The sequence below is a fragment of the Trichosurus vulpecula genome, chromosome 5 (genome assembly GCF_011100635.1).
Source record: "Trichosurus vulpecula isolate mTriVul1 chromosome 5, mTriVul1.pri, whole genome shotgun sequence".
In the NCBI taxonomy this organism is placed as follows: Eukaryota; Metazoa; Chordata; class Mammalia; order Diprotodontia; family Phalangeridae; genus Trichosurus; species Trichosurus vulpecula.
The window spans coordinates 284,752,936-284,776,384 of NC_050577.1; the positions used below are offsets into that span (position 1 = coordinate 284,752,936).

The 23,449-nt window shown below is 36.8% G+C and overlaps 1 protein-coding gene across 4 annotated transcripts in view; it reads left to right on the forward strand.

Annotated features, from left to right (window-relative positions):
• Positions 1–23,449, forward strand: part of CNTN1 (contactin 1) — a 308,476-nt gene that overhangs the window by 180,309 nt on the left and 104,718 nt on the right. For 3 of the 4 annotated variants that reach the window (XM_036759469.1, XM_036759470.1, XM_036759471.1), the window contains one exon: positions 22,301–22,459. In XM_036759469.1, coding sequence (XP_036615364.1) covers positions 22,301–22,459 — 159 coding nt within the window. Of the gene's footprint in view, positions 1–788; positions 911–22,300; positions 22,460–23,449 lie in introns of those variants that run through there. The other variant, XM_036759472.1, reaches the window with a different exon arrangement.

The following is a 23,449-nucleotide window of genomic DNA, read 5'->3' on the forward strand; positions in this document are numbered from 1 at the left end:
AATTGCCAGAAAAGATCACTAGCACTTCAGAAATCTTAAGACACATGGAAAGGATAAGTGGTTTTTATGGTGTTTACCATCACTTACTAGGGTTAAATTGGCAAGAAAAACCCCTGCAAAAACAAATTAATTCTTCATAGGAAATATACTTAAAATTTCAATAGCTGCTCTCATCACCTAATAGGTGAAGCCTATAAGGGTGACAGAAGAGCAATGTTTAGATTTTTCCTGGGGATGAACAACAGAGAGAAGGAAATTAAAAGACATGATCCAGATATTTATATTTTTTTCTAAAAAACACAATTATTAATATAACAATATAATTATTGGTGAAAGATTAATTACCTACATAGTTCAACTGTGAAAATACTAGCAAGACTGAACTACCTTGAAACAAATTAGTATCTTCCTTTTCTAAGGAACCATTTGTAATAACTGCATAACTAATTGAATCTTAGCTTCACTTGCCAGGCTAATGCTTTCAACTAACACTCAATTGTTTCTTCATGAGAAAAGCATATTTCTTCCTTTAGTTCTGGCACTGCTTCAGGCTATAGAGAAGCTTAATTTAAGCATGAAGTCTTGTCATATCTATCTCTTTTTCTTTACTCCATCTATTCCAGAGATATAGAATACCCTCCTGTTTGCTTTTCCAAAAAGCACCTATTTGCTGACCATTGCTAGCTTTAATCCCCTATTCTGAAAACCTAACCTGCTACATATATGGCTTTCTGCTCCTTGGATGAGCTTACGAACAGCTCCTTCAGCCATGATCTTTCCTTTTTCAGGTCAGAACAGAAAAAATGAAGAGAAAATCATACTGGATCCCCTTTTCCCAATTTGTGCAAATCTGCCTCCAACCCTGTGATCGTTTCCTACAATCAGGATATTGTTACTTGGATGACTATGCTATCAGTCATCTACTCACCTTTGAAGTTCACTTTTGTGTGAAATATTTAATTCATCTCTACAGTTTCTGAAATCTTTACTCCTCTTCTCTCACAAATGACAGCAGCAAAAGGTCCCTTGACCTTTTAAAAGCAAATTGATCTTTTTCTCTTCCAAATCTTTTAAACATGTTTTGAATAGACATAAGGTTTACATCATGGTAGTTTTCTCACTGCTCCATTCCTACTTGTGTAAATTCTTTTCAAGAGATGTATAACTAAAAGATTAATGAACACAATTCAACCACTCAAGATTTTTTTCTGTAACTATTAGCCTAGCCTGATATGTCCTATAACACAAAATAAGATGAAAGTAGTATGTCTCTATGTAGCTTCATCTTTTAAATCAAATATCTGAAGAATTGATTTGAATATCAGGGAAGGGAGAAATGAATGGTAAATTATATTGTGACAAAATTATCTGTGATTGGGCTTCTGAAATTTACCTGAAAAACTATCTGCAAAACCAGAAGCATATACTATTATCGGCAAACCTGTATATAGCCTCAGTACTCATAGCCCAAAATGGGCATTGCTGTTTGAAAAAGATCAAATGTTGATAGAGAAAAGTGATTTGGTAAAGCCATAAATTGCTAAGGATTTTGTATAGCTATAAAAGTTCTGGAATGGCAAGTAAGGTAAAGAAATGATAATGCATATAGCATATGAAGGAGACAATTATTCACATACCACTTTACTCAGTAGTATTTTGTAGGCGACTATGGCATTACTGACATATATAGATCCATATGTAATTTTCATATTTCCTTTTTATTGATTTTTAGGAATCTTTATATTTTTTAACTTTAAGAGGAAAGGATAATTCCTTTTTTTCCCCAGTTTGGTTGAAGTAAAGTTAATGGAAGTTTATGTTTCTTCACAAGGCTTATAAAAACTATATATTTTCAGACATTCTATATATGATGAAGGGTATCAATTAAAGCTTTTCTTTCATTCTGTAACAATAGGAAAGGAGCTAGAACTCCTGTATGGAGAACTTCCAGGTAAGAAAATAATGTCAATGAAGATTAGTACTTTTTCTGCAATTTACAGTCTTGGAGAGTAGCCTAAATGAGAGGTTAAATAACTTGCTTTTGCATGGGCACCCAGGCATTATGTATCAGAAACAGGACTTCAGCTGAGGCCAACTCTTTATGTATTGTGCTGTCACCTCGGTAATTATGAAAATTCTTAATAAACAATGGATTGTGACTCTGGAGGCTCATAAGACAATGAATTTAACTTTTTTAACTTTTAAGTCACTTTTATTTACTGATTTTAGAACTCCCTTATTCAAACAAAAATGGTAACTTGAATGGCCAGAAGAAATTATTTGATTTTCTCTCAAAAGTTATTTAAGAATTCTATTTGCAACAGAAGAAACTTAGTCTGGAAAAGTAAACCAATTGCTATTTTAACAAATAATTTAAAATTAATTTGAAGATATATTTATATCACTGTGGAAACTACAGCATGAATTATCATGATATACCTCTTCTTATAAAACCCATACCTGCAATTATATCTTGAAGCCAGGCATGAGTATTGTTTTAGAAAAAAGTGTAAATTTTTTAAGTGATGAGAGAAAACCTGCAATTACTATAAGTGGAGACAGTAAAGAGGGAAAGACTTCTTTAAAAAAGCTATATTCCTTACAAGTTGTGGAAATTGGAGGGAGGCATGACTCCCTTTTTTAATTCATAAGTAAAAACAAAAAACAACCAATTTGGTTTTCATTAATTCCACTAAATAGCTAAAGTTTCAGAGGGAAAAAAAGCATGTATCTAGTACCTTGGTCAGATGAAAAGGGGAAATAAAGTTGTCTAGCATATGAGGTTTTTTTCACATATCTTAAAACATCTATATTACATCCGGACTATTTTCATATGACCATAATAGACTTGCAAAAACTAGGAAAATTTCATCATTCAGTGAGAAAGACAAAAATAAAAGAGCATACGTAAAGACAGACAACCAGACCCCCCCAAAAAAACCAAAACAGAGACAGAGAAACAGAGTGACATTAAGAGAACGGTTAGATGCATTCTAATAGCACTTTTTCCTTTCCAGAAGTTTTTACATGCTAATTTAAGGTTAATTTTCTTAAAAAGAAAAAAGAAGGTTTTCTCTTCTGTGATTTTTTCCTGAAGATTTTCAAACTTTCAATAAAAGTTTGTTATCACTGTTTGGCATTTTTTCCTGAAAACTGAGGAGAAAGAGGCCATAGGTAGGGTTTGTGTATGTATGTATGGGGGAAGACAAAGGTTCTTGCTTTTATAAAATATCTTGAAAGTTTTCTTTGTTACTCGTTGATGTGGGAGTGGGAGGAGGATCATTTCTTTAAAAATTAATTAATTATTTTTAGTTTCCAACATTCACTTCTATAGGATTTCGAGTTCCAAATTTTCTCCCCATCTCTCCCCTCCTCCACCCCAAGACATCATACGTTCTGATTATCTGCCCTCCCTTCTATCACTCCACCACCCTTTCTTATCCCCTTTCTTTCTATTTTCCTATAGGGCAAGATAGATTTCTATACATTACTGCCTGTATATCTTATTTCCCAGGTGCATGTAAAAACAATTTTTAACATTCATTTTTAAAACTTTGAGTTCCACATTCTCCCCCTTCTTCCCTCCCCACCCACCCTCATTGAGAAGGCAAGCAATTTGATATAGCTTATACCTATGTAGTCATGCAAAACTCTTCCATAACAGTTATGTTGTGAAAGGCTAACTATATTTCCCTCTATCCTGTCTCACTCCTAGTTATTCTATTCTCTCTTTTGAACCTGCCCCTCCTCAAAAGTGTTTCCTTCTGATTACCTCCTCCTTCTTTTTGCCCTCCCTTCTATCACTCTCCCTCTTGTCCGCTTCCCTCCTACTTTCGTGTAGAGTAAGATAGATTTCCATACCCAAATGAGTGCGTACATTACTTCCTCCTTAAGCCAATTCTGATGAGAGCAAGGTTTACTTATTTCCTCTTACCTCATCCTTCTTCCCCTGCATTGTAAAAGCTTTTACTTGCCTCTTTTATGTGAGATAATTTACCCCATTTTACCTCTTCCTTTCTCCTTCTCCCAGTGCATTCCTCTCTCACCCCTTAATTTTATTTTTTAGATATAATCCCTTCATATTCAACTCATCCTATGCCCTCTGTGTGTGTATACACATACACACACACACACACACACACACACACACACACACACACACACATATATATATATATATATATAGAAAGATTGATAGATAGATAGATAGATATAGATATAAGTATATATTCCCTCCAGCTACCCTAATACTGAGAAAGGTCTCATAAGTTACAAATATCAACTTCCATGTAGAAATATAAACAGTTCAACTTTCATAAGTCCCTTATGATTGCTCTTTGCCATTTACCTTTTCATGCTTCTCTTAATTCCTGTATTTGAAAGTCACATTTTCTATTTAGCTCTGGTCTTTTCATCAAGAATGCTTAAAAGTCCTTTATTTCATTGAATGTTCATTTCCCCCCTGAAGGATTATACTCAGTTTTTCTGGGTAGGTGATTCTTGGTTTTAATCCTATCATGTTTGAAGCCCTCTGATTCCTTAATGTAGAAGCTGCTAAATTTTGTGTTATCCTGATTGTGTTTCTACTGGACTGCACTCTTCTCTCAGACTGGTACAACAGACCTTTCCTGTTGACCTTCCAGGTTGGAAATTCATTTTGCTCTGTCATTTTGTGGGTTCTGCTACTCTAGAATTTGTTGGAGTAATTTTTTACAGATATTTGGAGGAGTTTGGGGGAGAGGTAAAGCAAGTCCCTGCTTTCACTCCACCATGTTGCCTCTGTCCCCCCCCCCCCCACCAAGGATCATGTTTAAAGATACTTGGGAAGAGGCAGAAGGAAAGAGGTGCAGTACAAACTTGTGGAAACAGTTTAATTGCCAGAATGACAGAATTAGATGGTCTATAGTTCTTTATAAGCCTAAGTATGCTAAATTCAATGATGTGAAAGAGGTTTTTTTAAAAAAAATTAATCTTTTAACCCATCCATATCCACAATAGTCTCACAGGGTTCCAAAATCTCTGGCAGTGAAAGGATTAATACTCAAGTGCATCCACTTCTTTTTATTTTCTGCATTCTTTAGTGAAGGCTAAAAGCAGACATCTGCTTTTATCAGTAGGTCTTTCCCCCTTTCCCATATAGTTTATATATAGGTTCCAGAGATTGTAGTACAATTTTTATAACTTGATGTGTCCTTTAACTAGTGCCCAGAAAGTAAGTATGAGATGAATCTACTGTCAGCAGTTTAAAAAGTTTGCTTCTCAGGATAATAAATTTTGCAGTTCCAAATGACTGCATGGCATCTCTACTGCAGAGGTCATTTCATTGCTGAGATAGACTAGACAGGTCACTTGGCTGCTGAACTGGCTTCTTACTGGGTACAAAAGGGATTCTCTAGATGACTATAGTTTCCACCATCTCCAGCCTCATGTTCAGCTTTCTTTCCGGTGGAGTACTGTCGTGCTCTTTCAGAAAAGGCAAAGACCCTTAGCCTAGGCAAAGGGCAAAACTGGAGAGAGGTTCAGGACCACCTTTAGGACTTCCTTCAGGACCTTGGGTCTGAAGTTTTACCCCTCTCAGGGGAAAAGTGGGAAGGTTATAGTGTTCCCTCTTCAAGGATCCTTTGTGTTTTGGTATCTCAGTTCCCTTAGTGAGTGACCTCACCCTAACTTGCAGCAGTGCCTACTCAGTATATTTCCTAAATTCCTGCTCAGTCTATGCAGATGAGTCACAGAGGGGGTGATGTAGGGAAGAAAGGAGAAAGTTTATGTCCTGGAGGGATAAATTCATTATTTCAATGGCTTTTTCATATCCAATGTAGCCTCATATCTCCTACCATGTGTGGAATGCTTCATTTACAGCTGAAAGGAATTTACCCTTAAATTTCCTTATCCTTTACCTTTTAAGATTTTAAGCTTCGTTGAATCCTAAAAAGGTCATATCTTTACACTGAAATTTGATGCTGAAAATATTGGGAGTTCTTTTAACTGATACATTTCTGAGTTTTTCTGAGCTTTATTAGGTTCTCTCGTTAATGTATCATTTAAATGTACTTAATCTCTTCTTAAGAGCATATTTATAATCATAAATAACATGATTAAACCTATGATACTCTGGGGCAGCTACATGGTGGAGTGGATAAAGTGCTGGCCTTGGAGTCAGGAGGACCTGAGTTCAAATCTGCCTTCAACACTTACTATGTGAGTCTGCGCAAGTCACTTAACCCTGTTTGTTCATCTGTAAAATGAGCTGGAGAAGGAAATGGCAGACCACTTCAGTATCTTTAACAAGGAAACCCTAATGGGGTCATGGAGAGTTGAACATGACTGAAATGACTCACTGAAAGGGCACTCTGACAATAGAGAAATCAGTTTATTATATTGGGAACATTTTAAGTCCATTTGAAAATTTTAAGCCCATCTGTGGGTGAAAAGGTGTTTTCTTCTGTATTTAGCCTAGGATGATATTCTCATTTGTAACTAGGGCTACCTTTTGTAAATACATACTTGATTATACAATATCTGTGATGCATTGAGGTACCTAGGTACTTAGGTAATTAGGTACCTAGATTATTGTTTTGCTCCATCCTTAACTAGACTGTGAATTTGAGTAAGTCATCCTAAGTGTCACGTTTTTTTCTATGTAAACTAATGGAGTTGTAGCAGATGATCTCTAAGAATACCTTTTTTTTTGCCTCCAGAATCTAAGATTCAGAATTTTTATATTTAGATATAAAAACCACTTTAGAAATGAATGGTTTTCCTTTGCAAACTTTATAGAAAAGAATAAAGATGTACTACACAGGCCAGTTTATGTGAAATTACATAAAAAGTCATTAGCCATGCTGTTAATTGATTTTTCCTCAGGGTAGGAAATGACAACAGGGTTTGGAGGAATAGTAGCATCAACTAGGGTGTTGTTACCAGACAGATGAAAATGCCTCAAAATGGTACTATTGGGGAATTCTAAATTTCCCATCTTCTATCAATCAACAAGTATGTATATTAAGCACCTACCAGTCACCATGATAAACATTAAGGATACAAATTAAAAAATGAGATGGCCTCTGCACTCAAAGAGCTTTTATTTTCTTCAGAGGATGCAACATATTCACAGATAAGTGAATATGCAAAATAAATGAAGAATATTTTACAACAAACAAAGCAAACAACACAAGAAACAGCACAAAGGGGAAAGAGTAGTGGCTCTGGAATAAGAAAACCTGGTTTCAGTCTTGCCTCACTTAACATTTTTTACCTCATTTTTCTCATCTGCAAAATGAAGGGGTTGTACTAGATAATCTTCTTGTTTTGGGTTTATCCTGTAAACTGGGGAAATCACAAAAGATTTCTTAAAGGAAATGGCACTTGAACTGAGCATTGAAGAGGGTAAGGTTTTCTAAGAGGTAGAACAAAGGAGGGAGAACATTCCAAGCATGGAAGATAGCCTATGCAGAGACACAGAGATTGAACATCAAATACCAGAAACAGGAAAAAAGACTGATTTGAATAGAGTAATGGTCTCAAAATTTTCTTAATCACACTTTCCTATAAGCAATTTTTTTTAACATTCACACCTTGATATGTGTTTATTCATTCATGCATCCATTCATGTATATATTTGTAAAGTTATAAAAACACTTTGTTGAAATACAGACTCAAATAATTAGAAAAATGTTAATTATTCCTGAGTCAAACCAATATAAAAAATGGCTATGTTACCCAGATTTATTTACTTAGTGCTATAACAATTAAACTACCAAAAGATTATTTTGTAGAGCAAAAAAAAGTGATTCACATTGAGGAACAAAAGGTCAAGAATATCAAAGAACATAATGAAAAAAGAGGCAAGAAAGGGGGTCCTTCAGTACCAGATCTTAAGCTATACTACAAAAAAGTAATTATTAAAATAAACCGTTACTGGTTAAAAAATAGAGAGGCCAATCAGTGGAACAGATTAGGTACATAAAATAGAGAAGTGAGTGAACACACTAACATAGTGATCAGTAAAATCCAAGACTTCACGTACTAGGAAAAGAATCGCTACTTTATAATAAAAACCTGCTGGGCAAACTAGAAAGCTGGCTGGTAAAAACCAAGTATAGACTGCTACCTCACAGGATATACAAAGATAAACCCCAAATGGATATAGGACTTAGACGTAAGAGGTGATTCCACAAAAAAGAAGAAATCATTCAGATCTACGGCTAACAGAAGAGTTCATGGTTAACTAAGAGAAAGCATCATAAAAAATAAAATGAGAAATTTTGATTATAAAAATTCAAGTTTTTGAATGAACAGGTCTAATGCACTTAAGATTAGAGAAGAAATGGATAATTATGGAAATAATTTTTGAAGTAAGTTTCTCTGCTAAAAGTCAGAAACCCAAGACATAAAAGGAATCTAGGGAAATTTAAAAACAGAGTCATTCTCTAATGGTCAAATAGGCAATTTTCAAAGGAAAAAAATCCAAGCTATCCATTAAATTGGAAAATACTCCAAATCAGTAATAATCTTAGAATGCAAATTAAAACAATTCTGAGGTTGTACCTCATATCCATTATATTGGCAAAGACTACAAAAGAGAAAAATAATAAGTATCAGGGTAGCTTTGGGAAAAGAGGTATTTTAATGGTTGGTGGGTCTTATCATTCTAGTAAACAATTTGGAACTGTGTCAAAAAGTTACTCAACTTGCATACCCTTTTACCAAATTATATTCTATTAGGCCAATACTCGAAAGACAACAAAGAAAGAGGAAAAGGACCCTTATATGTTAAAAATACTTACAGCAAGCTCTCTTCTTAGTTAGCTCAACTAGAAATAAAGGGAAACCCATCTTTTGAAGGATGTCTAAACAAATTGTGATATATCAATATTTTGAAATAATTGTGCCACAAAATGATGAAATGAATTGTTTTGGAGAAACCTAGAAAATCTGTATGAACTGATGCAGAGTAAAGGGAATAGGATGTTAGGATAACAGTTCAAACAGTGACAACAATAGCTTTGAAAGATTTTAGAACTCTGATTAATGCAGTGGGATAGAAGATAGATCAAACCACTCACCTTCTGCCAGAGAGGTGATGGACTTAAAATCTAGAATGACATGGTCAAGAAAGGATTTTGCTTGACTATGCATGTTTCAAAGCTTGTGTATTATTATTATTATTATTACTATCATGGTTATTCAGTTGGAGGCAGTGGGAGAGAGCAATAATAAATATAAAATTAAAAGAAAAATTTAAATGTCAAAGTGAAATTAAATTTGAAAAATTAAATTAAAAACTTTTAAAAAAGAAAAGCACTAAGGTGGGAAAATAATCATGGGGAATACCTATTTGTAGTGTAGTGTGACTGGAAGGTAGAAGGTACAAATGGGAATAATATGAACTAAAGTTTGTAAGATAGATTAGGTCAGATTTTAGAGGACCTTAGTCATTTTATTTATTTATTTAGTACCTTCTATGTGCCAAGCACTGAGCAAAATGCTGAGAATACAAAGAGAAGCAAAAGCATTTTTTTTTTCCTTTGAGGACCTCACAATCTAATGGGGAAGACAAGTAGAAAAATATACAAAATCAAGCCATATATGGGAAAAATAGGAAATAACTTAAAGAAGAAAAGCACTAGAATTTAAAGAGAGTTGGGAAAGATTTCTTGTAGAAGGTGGGATTTTAGTTGAGATTTGAAAGGAGCTAGGTAAGCCAGAGAACATTCTAAGAATGAGGAACAGCCATAGGAAATGACTGAGAGATAGAATGTCTTGTTCGTAGAAGAGCAAGGAGTCCAGTGTCACTGGATAGAAGGTCACATGGTGACCAATTTACACAATGACAACAATATCATACTGACAAACAGCTTTGAAATATTTTAGAACTCTAGTTAATGCAATGGTAAACTATGAATCTAAGGGACAGAAGATAGATAGATCAAACCTTCTGCCAGAGAGGTGACGGACTTAAAAATCTAGAATGACATGGTCAATAAAGGATAAAAATAAAAAAAATTAGATAAATAAATAAAGGGTAAAAGTTATAAAAATACTGAAAAGATATGGAGAGGGGTTAGGTTATGAAGGGTTCTGAATGCCAAAGAGAGGATTTTATATTTGATGCTGGAAGTAATTGGCAGCTGCTGGAGTTTATTGAGTTGAGGGAAGCAAAGTGACTTGTTCTTTAGGAAAATTACTCTGGGAGCTGAATGGAGAATGGATTGAAGCAAAGAGAGACTTATGGCAGGCAGACCAATCAGTTGGCTAGTGCAATAGTTCAGGAAATGAGTGCCTGTAGTGACAGTGCCAGAGGAGAGAATGTGAATATTTGAGAGATGTTGCAAAGTAGGCATGAACAGGCCATGTCAGCAGATTGCATATGGGATAAGGGTCTTGGGGTGAGAGATAGTGAGAATTTGAGGATTACACCTAGGTTACAAACCTGGGAAACCAGAAACATGTTGGTACCTTTGTTAGTAGTAGGGATGTTTAGAAAGGTATGAAGATTTGAGAATCATCAGCATAGAAATTGTAATGAAATCTGTGTGATCAGGTGAGATCACCAAGCAAAGTAGTGGAGAGAGAAAAGGAAAAGAGAACTGAGGACAGAACCCTGCAGGATATTGTTGCAACAATCCAGCTAGCAGCTTCTGTATGGGTGTAAGATCCACCAACACCCAGAAAGCTGCCAACACGCTGCAAAAGCATAGGTTCTTTTGATCTGCTTTTCTAAGGAAAGCAACATTAAGGGGTTGACAAGCTTACTTTAATTCAGCATACTAATACAATTCACTTAGTTCAAGGGAAAAATCCAGCACCCTGAATTTCAGAACAAATTACAAGCATCAACAGACAGACCTTGTCTGATTCAAATCCCAATACATAGTTACCAGAGTTTAACGAAGTCCCAACATCTGCGTTACAAGCTGGAGGGCTTCTTAGCTACAGCTGCCCGGGAGTCTCCAAACGCCACCAAGAGTGAGAGCCCTAGACAAATTACAAACATTGACAGACAGACCAAATACAGATTCATAGTTACCAACATGTAGGTTCAGCCTGGGAGCTCATAACAAGGGCTGGCCCAGAGTCACTTGCGCCACCACTGCTGTGGGTAAGAGCTCCAAAGAAGAGAAAGCCAACCCCTGATTTTATAATTTTTTTTTTCAGGGTCAGGGGAGAGTCACACATGCAACTCACCCATGTGACCTAGAATTGTCACAAAAAGGCAACTTAAACCACGTGGTCTAAAAACCTCTGCTGTCCCAGACATGTCACTCAAACTCATGTGTAAACTAGGCCCTCCCCTGAGTTAGCCCCACCTTGGGCCCCACCTTAGTTACCAATCCACACCCACATAGGTTTTACACCTAATAGGGGTTTGGGCCTGGGGCTTAGCACTTAGTAAGGCTCAATGAAATACACTGAATTACTCAAAAGAAACAAAAGCCAAACTCTTCAAGGGCACTTAGTTGAACTAAGTGCTAAGAGCCCATTTTGCTTACCAACACAGATATCTATAGGTAGTGAGCATGTTCTAGATAAAGATCTTGCAAAGGAGACTGAGAAGGAGCAGCCAGATAGGAGAACCAGGATAAAGTAGTGTCATGAAAACCTAGAGAGAAGAGAGTATTAAAAAGGGAGTGATTAATAGTGTCAAAGGCTACAGAGAGGTCAAGAAGATTGAGGACTGAGAAAAGACCATTGAATTTAGCAATTTGTAGATCACTTGGGAACTTTGTAGAGAGCAGTTTCAGTGGATTGATGAGGTTAGAAACCAGATGGTAGAGATTAAGACAGTGAGAGGAGAGAAAATGGAGGCATCTATTGTAGATGGCCTTCCCAAGGAGTCTGACTCCCCAAAACAGAAGCAATGTAGTGGGGATAGAAGGATCATGTGGGTGTTTTTTGATGCTGGGGGTGACACAGGCATATTTGTAGGCATTAGGGGAAGGAGCCAATTAATAGAGATCTTGTTAATAAGTGAGAAAATGGTGACAGAAAGGGCAATCTGTTGAAGGAGATGGGATGGAATGGGATCACTTACACAAGTGGAAGGGTTTGCTTTGGTAATGATCAGGACAACCTTTGTGTGAGAGTCATGGATGAAAGAGATAGTAACAGAAAGCATCTGAGTGATATGAGATAAAGAAGTGGAGAAAAGAGCTAGGGCATGGTGAATTATCTGAATTGTTTTCTATAAAACATGAGGCTGAGAGGTTGGGGAGGCATAGCCATGGGAGGTTTGGGGAGAGATAAAAAGGTTTGAAAGCTGTCGTGGAGCATGGGAGAGTGAGTATGGTTTGCATTGTGAGGGCCTGATTGAAGCTGCGTAACATAAATTTGTGGTGTACCCAATTAGAACTGTTACATGACTTTCTCCACCTTTGCTTATGTTGCACATGTGTAGGCGTCCAAGGTTAAAATTTGGCAGGCACAATGGCCAATATGATAAGGGGCCAGAAACTCGAAAGAAGACACTGTAGCTTTGAACTGGTTCCCCAACAAGTCAAGATAGAGGAAAGAAGAGAGAGGGGCCATGGCCTAGAAGAAAACTGATGGTCCAAGGGATTAGATGTCATGATGTGGATGAAGAGTAAAGTTGTATATGGGAAGGTAGATGGAGAGGTGGAAGCCTATAAAAGAATTATAGTCAGATAAAGAGATTTTAGAGTTCTTGAACAGTTAGGCCAAAGAAGAGTGAACTGAAAATTTTTGGAGGGTTTAGTCAGACTTATCTTGGCAGCTTGTGTTACAAATGGGTTGAATAACATGTTTACTCAAAGAAAACACAGAACCTCAAAGTTCAAAGGAATCTCTAAATCCATTTATTACAATCTGTACTTGAGTAGGAATACCCAGTGACATCCCCAATGTCATCCACACTGTACTTGAAGACCTCTAGTGAGGATAATATACAGCCTATTCTACTTTTGGATAGTTCTACTTAGAAAATTTTCTTCACGTGAAGCTTCTTCACAAGTTCTACCCATTGCTTCTTTACAAGCAGAATTAGTTTAGCGGGTGAATGAGTTAGAAGCAGTCTCATATACTGTGCAGGTCACTGGATTTGTAGTCAAGAAAATCTGGTTCAATTTCTGCCAATAATTTTTTTTACTACTTATGTTAGTGACTGGGCAAGTCACTAAACTTTTCTAAGCTTCAATTTCCTTTTATGTAAAATGGGGATAATAATAGGACACAGGATTATTGTGAGCATCAAGAAAGGTACATAATTTTACATTCCTATATGGAAAGATGATGTGTATAATAAAGGAGTCCTCAGTATTAGGGTAGCTGAAGGGAATATATTATATATATATATATTACATATATATATATATAGATATATGTATGTATGTATAAACAGAGGGCACAGGGTGAATTGAATATGAAGGGATGATATCTAAAAAATAAAATCAAATTAAGGGATGAGAAAGGAATATATTGAGAGAGGGAGAAAGGGAGAGATAGAATGGGGTAAACTATCTCACATGAAAGTGGCAAGAAAATGCAGTTTTGTAGGAAGGGAAGAGGGGGCAGGTGAGGGGGAATGAGTGAATCTTGCTCTCATAGGATTTGACCTGAGGAGGGAATAACATACACACTCAATTGGGTATCTTACCCCACAGGAAAGAAGGAGGAAGGAGATAAAAAAAGGGAGGATGATAGAAGGGAGGGCAGATAGGGGGAGGAGGTAATCAAAAACAAACCCTTTCCAAAAGGGACAGGGTCAAGGGAGAAAATTCAGTAAAAGGGGATAGGTTAGGAAGGAGCAAAATATAGTTAGTCTTTCACAACATGAGTATTGTGGAAGGGTTTTACATAATGATATACATGCGGCCTATGTTGAATTGCTTATCTTCTTAGGGAGGGTGGGTAGGGAGGGAAGAGGGGAGAGAATTTGGAACTCAAAATTTTAAAAATAGATATTCAAAAAAAGTTTTTGCATGCAACTAGGAAATAAGATATACAGGCAATGGAGCATAGAAATTTATCTTGCCCTACAAGAAAGTAAGGGAAAAGGGGATGGGGGAGAGAGTGGGGTGACAGAAGGGAGGGCTGACGGGAACGGGGCAACCAGAATATATGCCATCTTGGAGTGGGGGGGTAGAAATGGGAAGAAAATTTGTAATCCAAACTCTTGTGAAAATCAATGCTGAAAACTAAAAATATTAAATAAATTAAATAAGTTAATTAATAAAAAGAAAGGTAAATAGTTGTGAACTATTATTAACTGGTCTAATCCTTCTCTCTCTCTCTCTCTCTCTCTCTCTCTCTCTCTCTCTCTCTCACACACACACATATAACAGCCCTTTAATAGATACTATGTGTCCCCAAAGTCTTCTCTTCTCCATAATAATGTTCCCTAGTTCCTCCAGTTGATCTTTATTCTCAAGGTTTTTAAGTAGGATAATAGATAGATAGATAGATAGATAGATAGACAGATAAAGAAATAGATGTTTTGTTGTTGTCCTTTGTTCTTGAAGAGGACCAAAATGACCGCTATGCTAGGTAAAGTTTCAATGTGTCCGACTGTGGCTGATCAGACCAATATGAGGAGCTTGGAATGCTCTACTACAAGTTGGGCACAAATAGTCCTTGTGAACGTTTGGGGTGGATACTACAAATTTGCACATCCTGTATTTCCTTTGAGTTGTTTCAATTCTTCTTTGCTCATAGAGCATAGCACCTTCTCTGTTAGGGGCATGTCACACTGAGTAGTCCTGTGCCAGGTCTCCCATGTCACAAATCAATTCCAACGTTCCTGAGAGAGACCTTGAGAGTGTCCCTGTATCGCTTTTTCTGACCATCATGTGAATGCTTGCCCTGGGTAAGTTCTCCATAAAATAGTCTTTTTGGCAAGTGTATGTTTTGCATTCAAACAATGTGGACAGCCCATCCGAGTTGCACTCCCTGAAGCAGAGTTTGAATGCTTGGCAGTTCAGTTTGAGTAAGGACCTCAGTGTCTGGTACCTTATAACATCAGATGATTTTCAGAATCTTCCTAAGACAATTCAAATGGGAGACTTTCAGTTTTCCTGGCATGGTGCTGGTATACTGTCCAGGTTTCACAGGCATACAACACATAGATAGATAGATAGATAGATAGATAGATAGATAGATAGATAGATATAGATGCTACCACCCATTTCTGCTTATCTGATAATATTCATTGTCTCACCTCAAACAGAAAAGGAGGTGGTGAGTTGGACTTTTACTTTTTTAGACCCTATGGTGTCTGTCATAGCTAAGAAGTAATGGGGGGAAGAAGGAATTTTGCTGTGAGTGCCTGAGATGTCCTGAGGAGTTCACCCTTAGCTCAAAAAGGAGGAGATTAGGAACTTGCACAGCTGACATAAGGGACAAAAGTAGAAAAGTATTAAGAGATGAGTAGGCATGGTCAAATTAGAGATAAGCCTCACAATATATATATCTATCTATATCCATATCTATATCTATCTATGTATCTATGTATCTATGTATCTATCTATATAATAGGAGGGGATTAGGATGAAACCCAACCTCCAATCAGTTGATCACATACCCCTTGAGGTTAGATTATGGGTCCCAAGAAGCCAAGGTCCTCTTTTCGGAGAGCATTGTTACATCACAGTATGGAATGATTAGCTGAAACAGTGTTTGTATAAGGTTTTTAAAATGGCAAATAAAGAGATTTTTATCATGTATGATGAAGCTTCTTGAAGAGGAGAGGAAGTGACATGGTCAATTCTTTACTTTAGGAATAACAGTTTGGCAGCTTACAACAGAAGAACTGGAAAGGAGAGAAACTGAACCCAGGGAGATCATTTTGGAGGTGATCAAGGCCTGACCTAGGATGATTGTGGTGTGAATTAAGAAGGGAGACATATGGGAGAGGTTAAGAAAAGGCAGAATTCACATGACTTATTTACTGATTGGATATTGTGAAGTGAATGAGAATAAAGCTAATTATGGTACCAAGGTTGCAAACCTAGTTGACTAGAATAGTGGTACCCTCCAGAAAGTTGGAGAAGAACTGGGTTTAGGGAGGATTAGTTGAGTTTTGGATACCATTGAGACATTCAAGTGAAGATGCCATCAGACAACTGGAAATGTGGGATTAATATTTGAAAATAACTGAATATGTAGATTGGGAGTTATCTGCATAGAGATGAACCCACAGAAGCTGATGACAGTGAATAGAGAAGAAGAGGGTCCATAACCAATTCCTAAAGTACATTCATACACAAAAGGCAAAATAGATTAGATAAGCATTTATTAAGTCCTTATTATATGCCAAGCAAGGCAAAGATGGGGATCTTGCAAAGAAATCCGGAAGGATAGGTAGAAAGAGAACCACAACAATATCAAGAAAATCTAGGAAAAGAAAATGTTCTGAAGTGGGTGGGTCCACTTAGTGGTGTCAAATGCTACAGAAAGGTCTGCAAGGATGAGGATTAAAAAAAAGGCTACTTGACAAGGCATATACCCACATTGCAAGCATGCTGGGTCATGTTTATGTTATCATATCTCTGTGGAATTGAAACAGTCTGAAATAGCTTAGAGAATGTTTAACATTTAGAAACTTTCTTGCCCAATCTTGAGGGACAATGTATGGCAACAAATAGCCAGTTTACATTTTTTCCTTTTCATACTGTATATGACAAGCTAAATAACTGATTTTGCCTCTTTTCTAACAATGGTTAGTAAAATATATTTAGTAGTCTCCCATTGCATAAGAAAACACTAGTTTCTGTTTACTGCTTTGCTTAAAGTACAGTTTAACCAAGTCAAAGACTACTAAAGGAAACAGTTTTTAAAATTACCCTTAGCAAACCACAAGATAAAGATTTGTTTTTTCCTATTTATAAACTAAAGAGAGAGTGATGGCAATATGTTTAAAGCATTAGAAAAAAAGTTGGTTAGTGTGTTACCTGTTATGTTTATTAATATTTGTTTTTGGTTTTTTTTGAGGGTGGAAGCCAGAGCAATTGGGGTTAAGTGACTTGCCCAAAGTCACACAGCTAGTAAGTGTGTCAAATGTCTGAGACCAGATTTGAACTCAGGTCCTCCTGACTCCAGGGCCGGTGCTGTACTCACTGTGCCACCTAGCTGCCCCTAATATTTGTTTATAAATTTTTTATAATTATAGAAATTAAGATGTTTCCTTAAATGTGATACAACTCAGGATAATTACCTTAATTCCTTCTTACCTCATTGACATTTATAATTGCTCAATACCTGACTATATAGTATAAAGAGTGCAGAATATATCAGTATCAAAATGTTTATCTGTTTTGATAGCATTTAATGGAATCAACGAATGCAATGGAAACTGGAGATATCTAATTTGCAATTATATTAAACAAAGCTTAAGTACTATATACTCAAAAAATTTTTAAAAAGGCCACTGGATCTACCAATAAAAAGATCATTTGGGAGAGCAATATGCCAAAGAAAGAGAAATTGACACTTTGGGGTCAAACATTCAGGATAGAACCTGGTCCTTCTGAGCCTAAAGTACTTGAAGAAACTTTGACCCACAAGTTACAATGGATGGAATTTTGAACAATTGTTAGTCCTTGATTAAATTGGTGGCAAAATCCTCCCCTAAGCTATGATACAAAGACCAACTCATCAAGGATGAGCACCCTAGACAGTTCTTTTTATAGAAGAAGCATAGGGGTGATTGATCTTTAAGTCATTAGTTAAGAGGTATCCCCTTCAAATAATGGCTGTGCCTTATAATCCTCATTAGATTGAGGGAACTCCTCAATTTGTTTAGGAGACAAACAAGAGCTCATACTTTATAATTTTAGCTGATTAGGAAACTCCTTAATTTGATCAAATATTCCTTGATCCATAGCCCCTTACAAATATAATTAACTTGTTTTTATGGGCCAAGATTAGAGGTACCCAATCACTATGATCCCCAAAATAGTCTTCTAGTTGTTGCTTGAAGAGTTCCAAGGAGAGGTAACTCATCACCTCTTGAGGCATTCTCTTCCATTTTTTGAACAGTAATTGTTAGGAAGTTTTTCCTGAAATTAAATCTAAATCTGCAATGTTACAACTTTATGTTGACAATGTTTACTAAATGCCAGGCATTATGTTAAGTGTCTGATCTGAAGGTCCCTAATCTGAAAGTTTTCATGCTGTAATGAGAGAGACAACATACAAACTATGTATAAACAAGAGTTATATGGGATAAATCAGAGATAATCAAGAGAAGTGAAGCATTAGCATAAATCATAGAAGATGAGAGTTTAACTGAGACTTGAAGGAATGCAGGGAAACCAGGATGTGTGGAGATGAAGAAGGACAACATTCCATGTATGGGAGATAGCCAGTGAAAATGGACAGAGTCTAGAGAAGAAGAACCCCATGTGAAGAAGAGTAAGGAGGCAAGTGTCACTGGATCATAGAGTATGAAGTGGGGAATAAAGAAGACTGGAAAGATAGAAAGAGGCCAAATTATGAAGGTCTTTAAAAGTCAGAGGATTTTATATTTGATCCTGTAGATAACAGTGAACCTCCGGAATTGATTGAATGTTATCAGACCTATGCTTTTGGATCATTATTTTGATAACTAGATGGAGGATAGACTGGAATAGAAATAGACCTGAAGGGAGAACAACCAGAAGATTATTGCAATAGGTGATGAGGTGATACAGATTTTAGCCTGGAGAGATGTGATAAAGATAGAATAAACAGGATTTGGCTGCTGATCAGCTATTAGTGTGTGTGGGGTGGGGGGGAGAGAAGGGAGAGAGGGAGATGCTCCATTGCTCTTGGTTCTGCCCTCTGGGCTCAAACTGAACCAATTAAATCTCTCCTCTAAACTCTTCAAATATAACTACTGCCCTGTCCTCCTCTCCCTTCCTGACCTCCCTCCCCAGTCTTCTCTAGGCTAGACATAGGCAGCTCCTTCAATCTATCCTCATATTACATAGACTCAAGGCCTCAAAACTCTGTAAACTGTGAAATGCAAAGGAACTAAGGGACCAGAATGCCCTGCAGCCATTGCTCTGTCAACTTCAGTCATTGCTCTGCCTTCAAGCAGTACAGTTATCTTAATACAACAATAGGCAGTTCCCTATCCAGTCCACACAGAGCTTGTGTCTCTTTTCACTATTTTATGTGAAAGACATTGTTTGCTCACAGTTTCTACACAGAAATATTCTTTTTGCTACTCTTTCATCAACCAAACTGTTCACATATGAAAAGAATAATATCTTAGGGAAGAACACTGGAAGGGAAATTAAATAAGTTGTCAAAATTCCAAGACAGAGCCCAAAAGCTGGACTCCACATTAGCCTCCAAGGCTGGGGAGAATAAGCAAAATAGATTTTGCAGCATTAGAACCCAGAAGACCCAGAGCTCTTCTGCAGTAATTATAAAGTCATGAAATTGATTTGATTGTGGGAATTTCTTGACCTGGATTCCTTGAGCCTTACCCTCTATCAAGTTTGCAAGACTGGAGGTAAAATAAAATGAGCAACTAAATTGAACGGAAAGGAAATTCATTAAGGGCGGAAAGGAAGATTGCTTGGTCTGGTAGCAGTTTCAGCACCTTAGGGTACAGATTATAGTACACAAATCATCAGCATTCCAAAACAGAAAGGAAATGAGAGAAGTGTTCAAACCTTAGGGTCAAAAGAGTTGATAAAGGTCAGGTTTGCTCTCATCAGAAAATGTGTTTCTTGGTGATTAGTCTTATCAGAATATCCCATGTTGGCAATAAGTCTCTAAGATGATGAAGGCCTCCTTTGATGTGGAATAAGTCAGGCTCATCCTGCTGTTGCTAGTAAGAAGAAGAATAAAGACAGACTGAGGGTTTTCTATTTACACAACCCCATAGCTCTGTTTCCTTGGACCCAGAGGTTACTGGGAAAAAGTTGTTTCTACCAAACTCACAGTTTGTCTCCTCCACTGATTCCACATATAAATTGTGGAAACAATCTTGTGATACTAATTAATATTTTAAATGATTCCTTTGATCTCAACACCTTTTTTTTCCTAAATAGTATTTTATTTTTTCAAATTACGTGTAAAGATATTTTTCAACATTAACTTTTATATGATTTGAGTTTTAAATTATTTTCTCCCTCCTTCCTCTCCCCCCTCCCCAAGATGACATGCAATCTGATATAGGCTCTACATATATAGTCATATTAAACATATTTCCACATTAGTCATGTTGTGAAAGAAGAATCAACAAAAAGGAAAAACCACGAGAAAGAAAAAAAGAGAAAATAGTGTGCTTTGATCTGCATTCAAACTCCATAGTTCTTTCTCTGGATGTGAATAGCATATTCCATCTTGAGTCTTTTGGACTAAGGCAGTTGTCTTAGAATTGTGGAGAAGAGCTAAGTCTATCAGAGTTGGTCTTTGCACAGTGTTGCTGTTACTGTATACAATGCTGTCCTGGTTCTGTTCACTTCATTCAGTATCTGTTCGCGTAAGTCTTTCCAGATTTTTTGGAAATCTGCTTGTTCATCATTTCTTATAGAACAATAGCATTCTATTACATTCATATACCACAACTTGTTCAAAAATTTCCCAATTAATGGGTATCCCCATTAATTTCTAATTCTTTGCTACCACAGAAAGAGCTACTATAAATATTTTTGTACATGTGGGACCTTTTCCCTTTTTTAATGATCTCTTTGGGTACAGACCAAGAAGTGGTATTGCTGCATCAAAGGGTATGCACAGTTTTATAGCCCTTTGGGCATAGCTCTAAATTGCTGTCCAGAATGGTTGGATCAGTTCATGACTCCACCAACAATGCCTTCATGTTCCAATTTTCCCACATCTTCTCCAACCTTTATTAATTTCCTGTTTTGTCACATTAGCCAATCTGATATGTGTCAGGTGGTACCTCAGATTTCTCAACAACGCTCATAACTTGGTTTACGTAGTCTTGGGCCCTGTAGGTGAGGGTTAGTACCTGGGGCAACCCAATTGAAATGATGCAATTGGAAAGAGGGTTAGGGATCAGAAGCATCTCTCAGACAGAGTTTGCCATTACCAATAGAAACAAAGTTGAGTAACTAGACATTAGGACACATATATTTGCAGAGCAATGGCTTCACCTAGAGATGGCTACTGCACTGTCAGGATCTTTCCAGTAGAAGGACAGAAAAGAATAAGACCAGATATCAGGCTCTGTTTTAAAGGCCACAAAAGGGTGGCTCCTCCTACAACCAGTGAAACCAATCTTCTAAGAAACTACAAGGAGTTTCTCCAAACTAATCAGTTAATGTTGGGGTCAACACGGTAAGTAGTTACTGATACTTATCAGATGTCCTTAGTCCTTTCATCAAAGTACCAGTAGGCATATAATCATCTTCCATAGAGAAATGCTTTTCAAGAGTCTCTAACAAAGGTTCACCAAGCTTATCAAGCTGAAGAGGTAACTCTCCTGTTTAACCCTTACTATACATCAGGATTTTAAGGCACAAAGCAGTAGTAATTCAAATTGTATGCATTCAATGTGAGAAAAAACAAACAGAATTTCATCCAGTTTGTGCATTTCAGCCTTGTATATTCATGAAAGTGGTGGTAACTGAAAGAACTGGTAAAATTTCCTAGTGTCTGATCTAGACATTGGCTTAATGCATTATCAGGATCTCTTTTTAGTGTTACCCATGTATACTGCTCAGCCTCTCAAAATGTTTTCTTTGCTCATTTTATCTTCATAACAACCCTGGGAGGTCTATTATTGTCCACATTTTACAGATGGAAAAATTGAGGCAAACAGATTGACTTACCTTGTTAGATTTAGATTCAGATCTTCCTGTCTCTAGGTCCAGCATTCTATCCACAGCAACACCTAGCTATCCTAGCATATAGTTTCCCTTGATAGAAGGGAAGGACAGAATATTGAGGGCAAAGACTGCTTCATTTTTGTCCTTATATCCTCAGCATTCAGCACAGTGTCTTGCACATAATAGGTGCTTATTGAATGATTGTTGAAAAGAATATATCATATTGCAGGTAAATATATTATAGCCTGAGAGGCAATATGTCATAGTAGAGAGATGTTCTTATAGCCAGGAAAACCTTGGGTTCAAGTCCTGCCATGTGACCCTGAGCAAGTTGCTTCACTTCTTGATAATCTAGACAACCTTAAAAGACTCCAAGTTACATAGAAGTTGCTAGACTGCATTGGTAGACGGAATTACCTTTTTAGAATTTTTTTTACTAATGAAATTATAGTCTTTATTAGAGTTTAGTTATACATAGAAGAACAATCTAATTTTTCTAGTTAGTTTGTATTATGAATACACATGTGTTTTTAATTGATTCATTCCATTTTTTTCAGGCCCACCAGGCCCACCAGGGGGTGTGAGAATAGAAGACATTAGAGATACTTCTGTAGGACTCACATGGAGCCGTGGCTCAGATAATCATAGTCCAATATCTAAATATTCTATTCAGACCAAAACTATTCTTTCTGATGACTGGAAAGATGCCAAAACAGGTGAGCTTTATGTTAGAAAGTAATTTCTTAAAATTACAAAATTGATCCTTTTGTCTTTAATGAAATCATACAGGTGGCATGTCGACTTCCATTGACCACATTGGGATGCTTAATTTCCACTCTTGCAACAATTCAGAATAGTGCTTATCATTCTATCATGTCAGAAGGGCTTGTATAGCTCAATGAAACTATGAGCTATGCTGTGTAGGGTTACTCAAAATAGACAGGAAAGTTCTGACAAAAGGTGATCCACTGGAGAAGGAAATGGCAAACTGTATCACTAATTAAGGTGGGACATTTTTTTTTTTGCTGTTTTCTCTTTTGGAGCACTTATTTAATCAAGTGCCTTTGATGAGTCTGGCCTTTGTTTCTTTGATTAAATCAGGAGTGTTTGGTGACCTCCTTACCTCAAGGGAAAGCTGAGTTTACATGGGTTTGAGTCACATGTTTGTGACGCCAGAAGCTTTTAGGTCACATGGGTTTGAGTTGCATATTGTGATGCCCTTTGACCCTGAACAGGGTATATAAACTCAGAGATTGACATTTTTCCTTTGGGGCTCTTACTCACTGGAAGAGTGTCATGTGACTTGAAGAGACTCTGGGCAGCCATTGTTAAGAGCCCCCTGGCTTGTAAACCCAGATGTTGATGCTTCCCTGGTATCTGTGAATTGTGATTTGAATCAGACAACGTCTGTCTGTTGATGTTTGTAATTTCTATTTGTATTTGCTCTGAAGTTCAGGGTGCTGGCTTTTGCTCCTGAACTAAGTGAGTTATATATGTATGTTTGATTAAAGTGAGATTGTTAACTCCTTAAAGTTACTTTCCTTAGTAAAGCAGATCAAAGAACCTATGCTGGCAGCTCTTGTTGCTGGTCTTGTTGGGTCTTATACCCCAACAGCAGGTGCTAGCCAGATTGTTTTTACACAAACCACTCCAGTATCTTTGCCAAGAAAACCCCATGGACAGTACTAAAATTATAGAAGAGATGA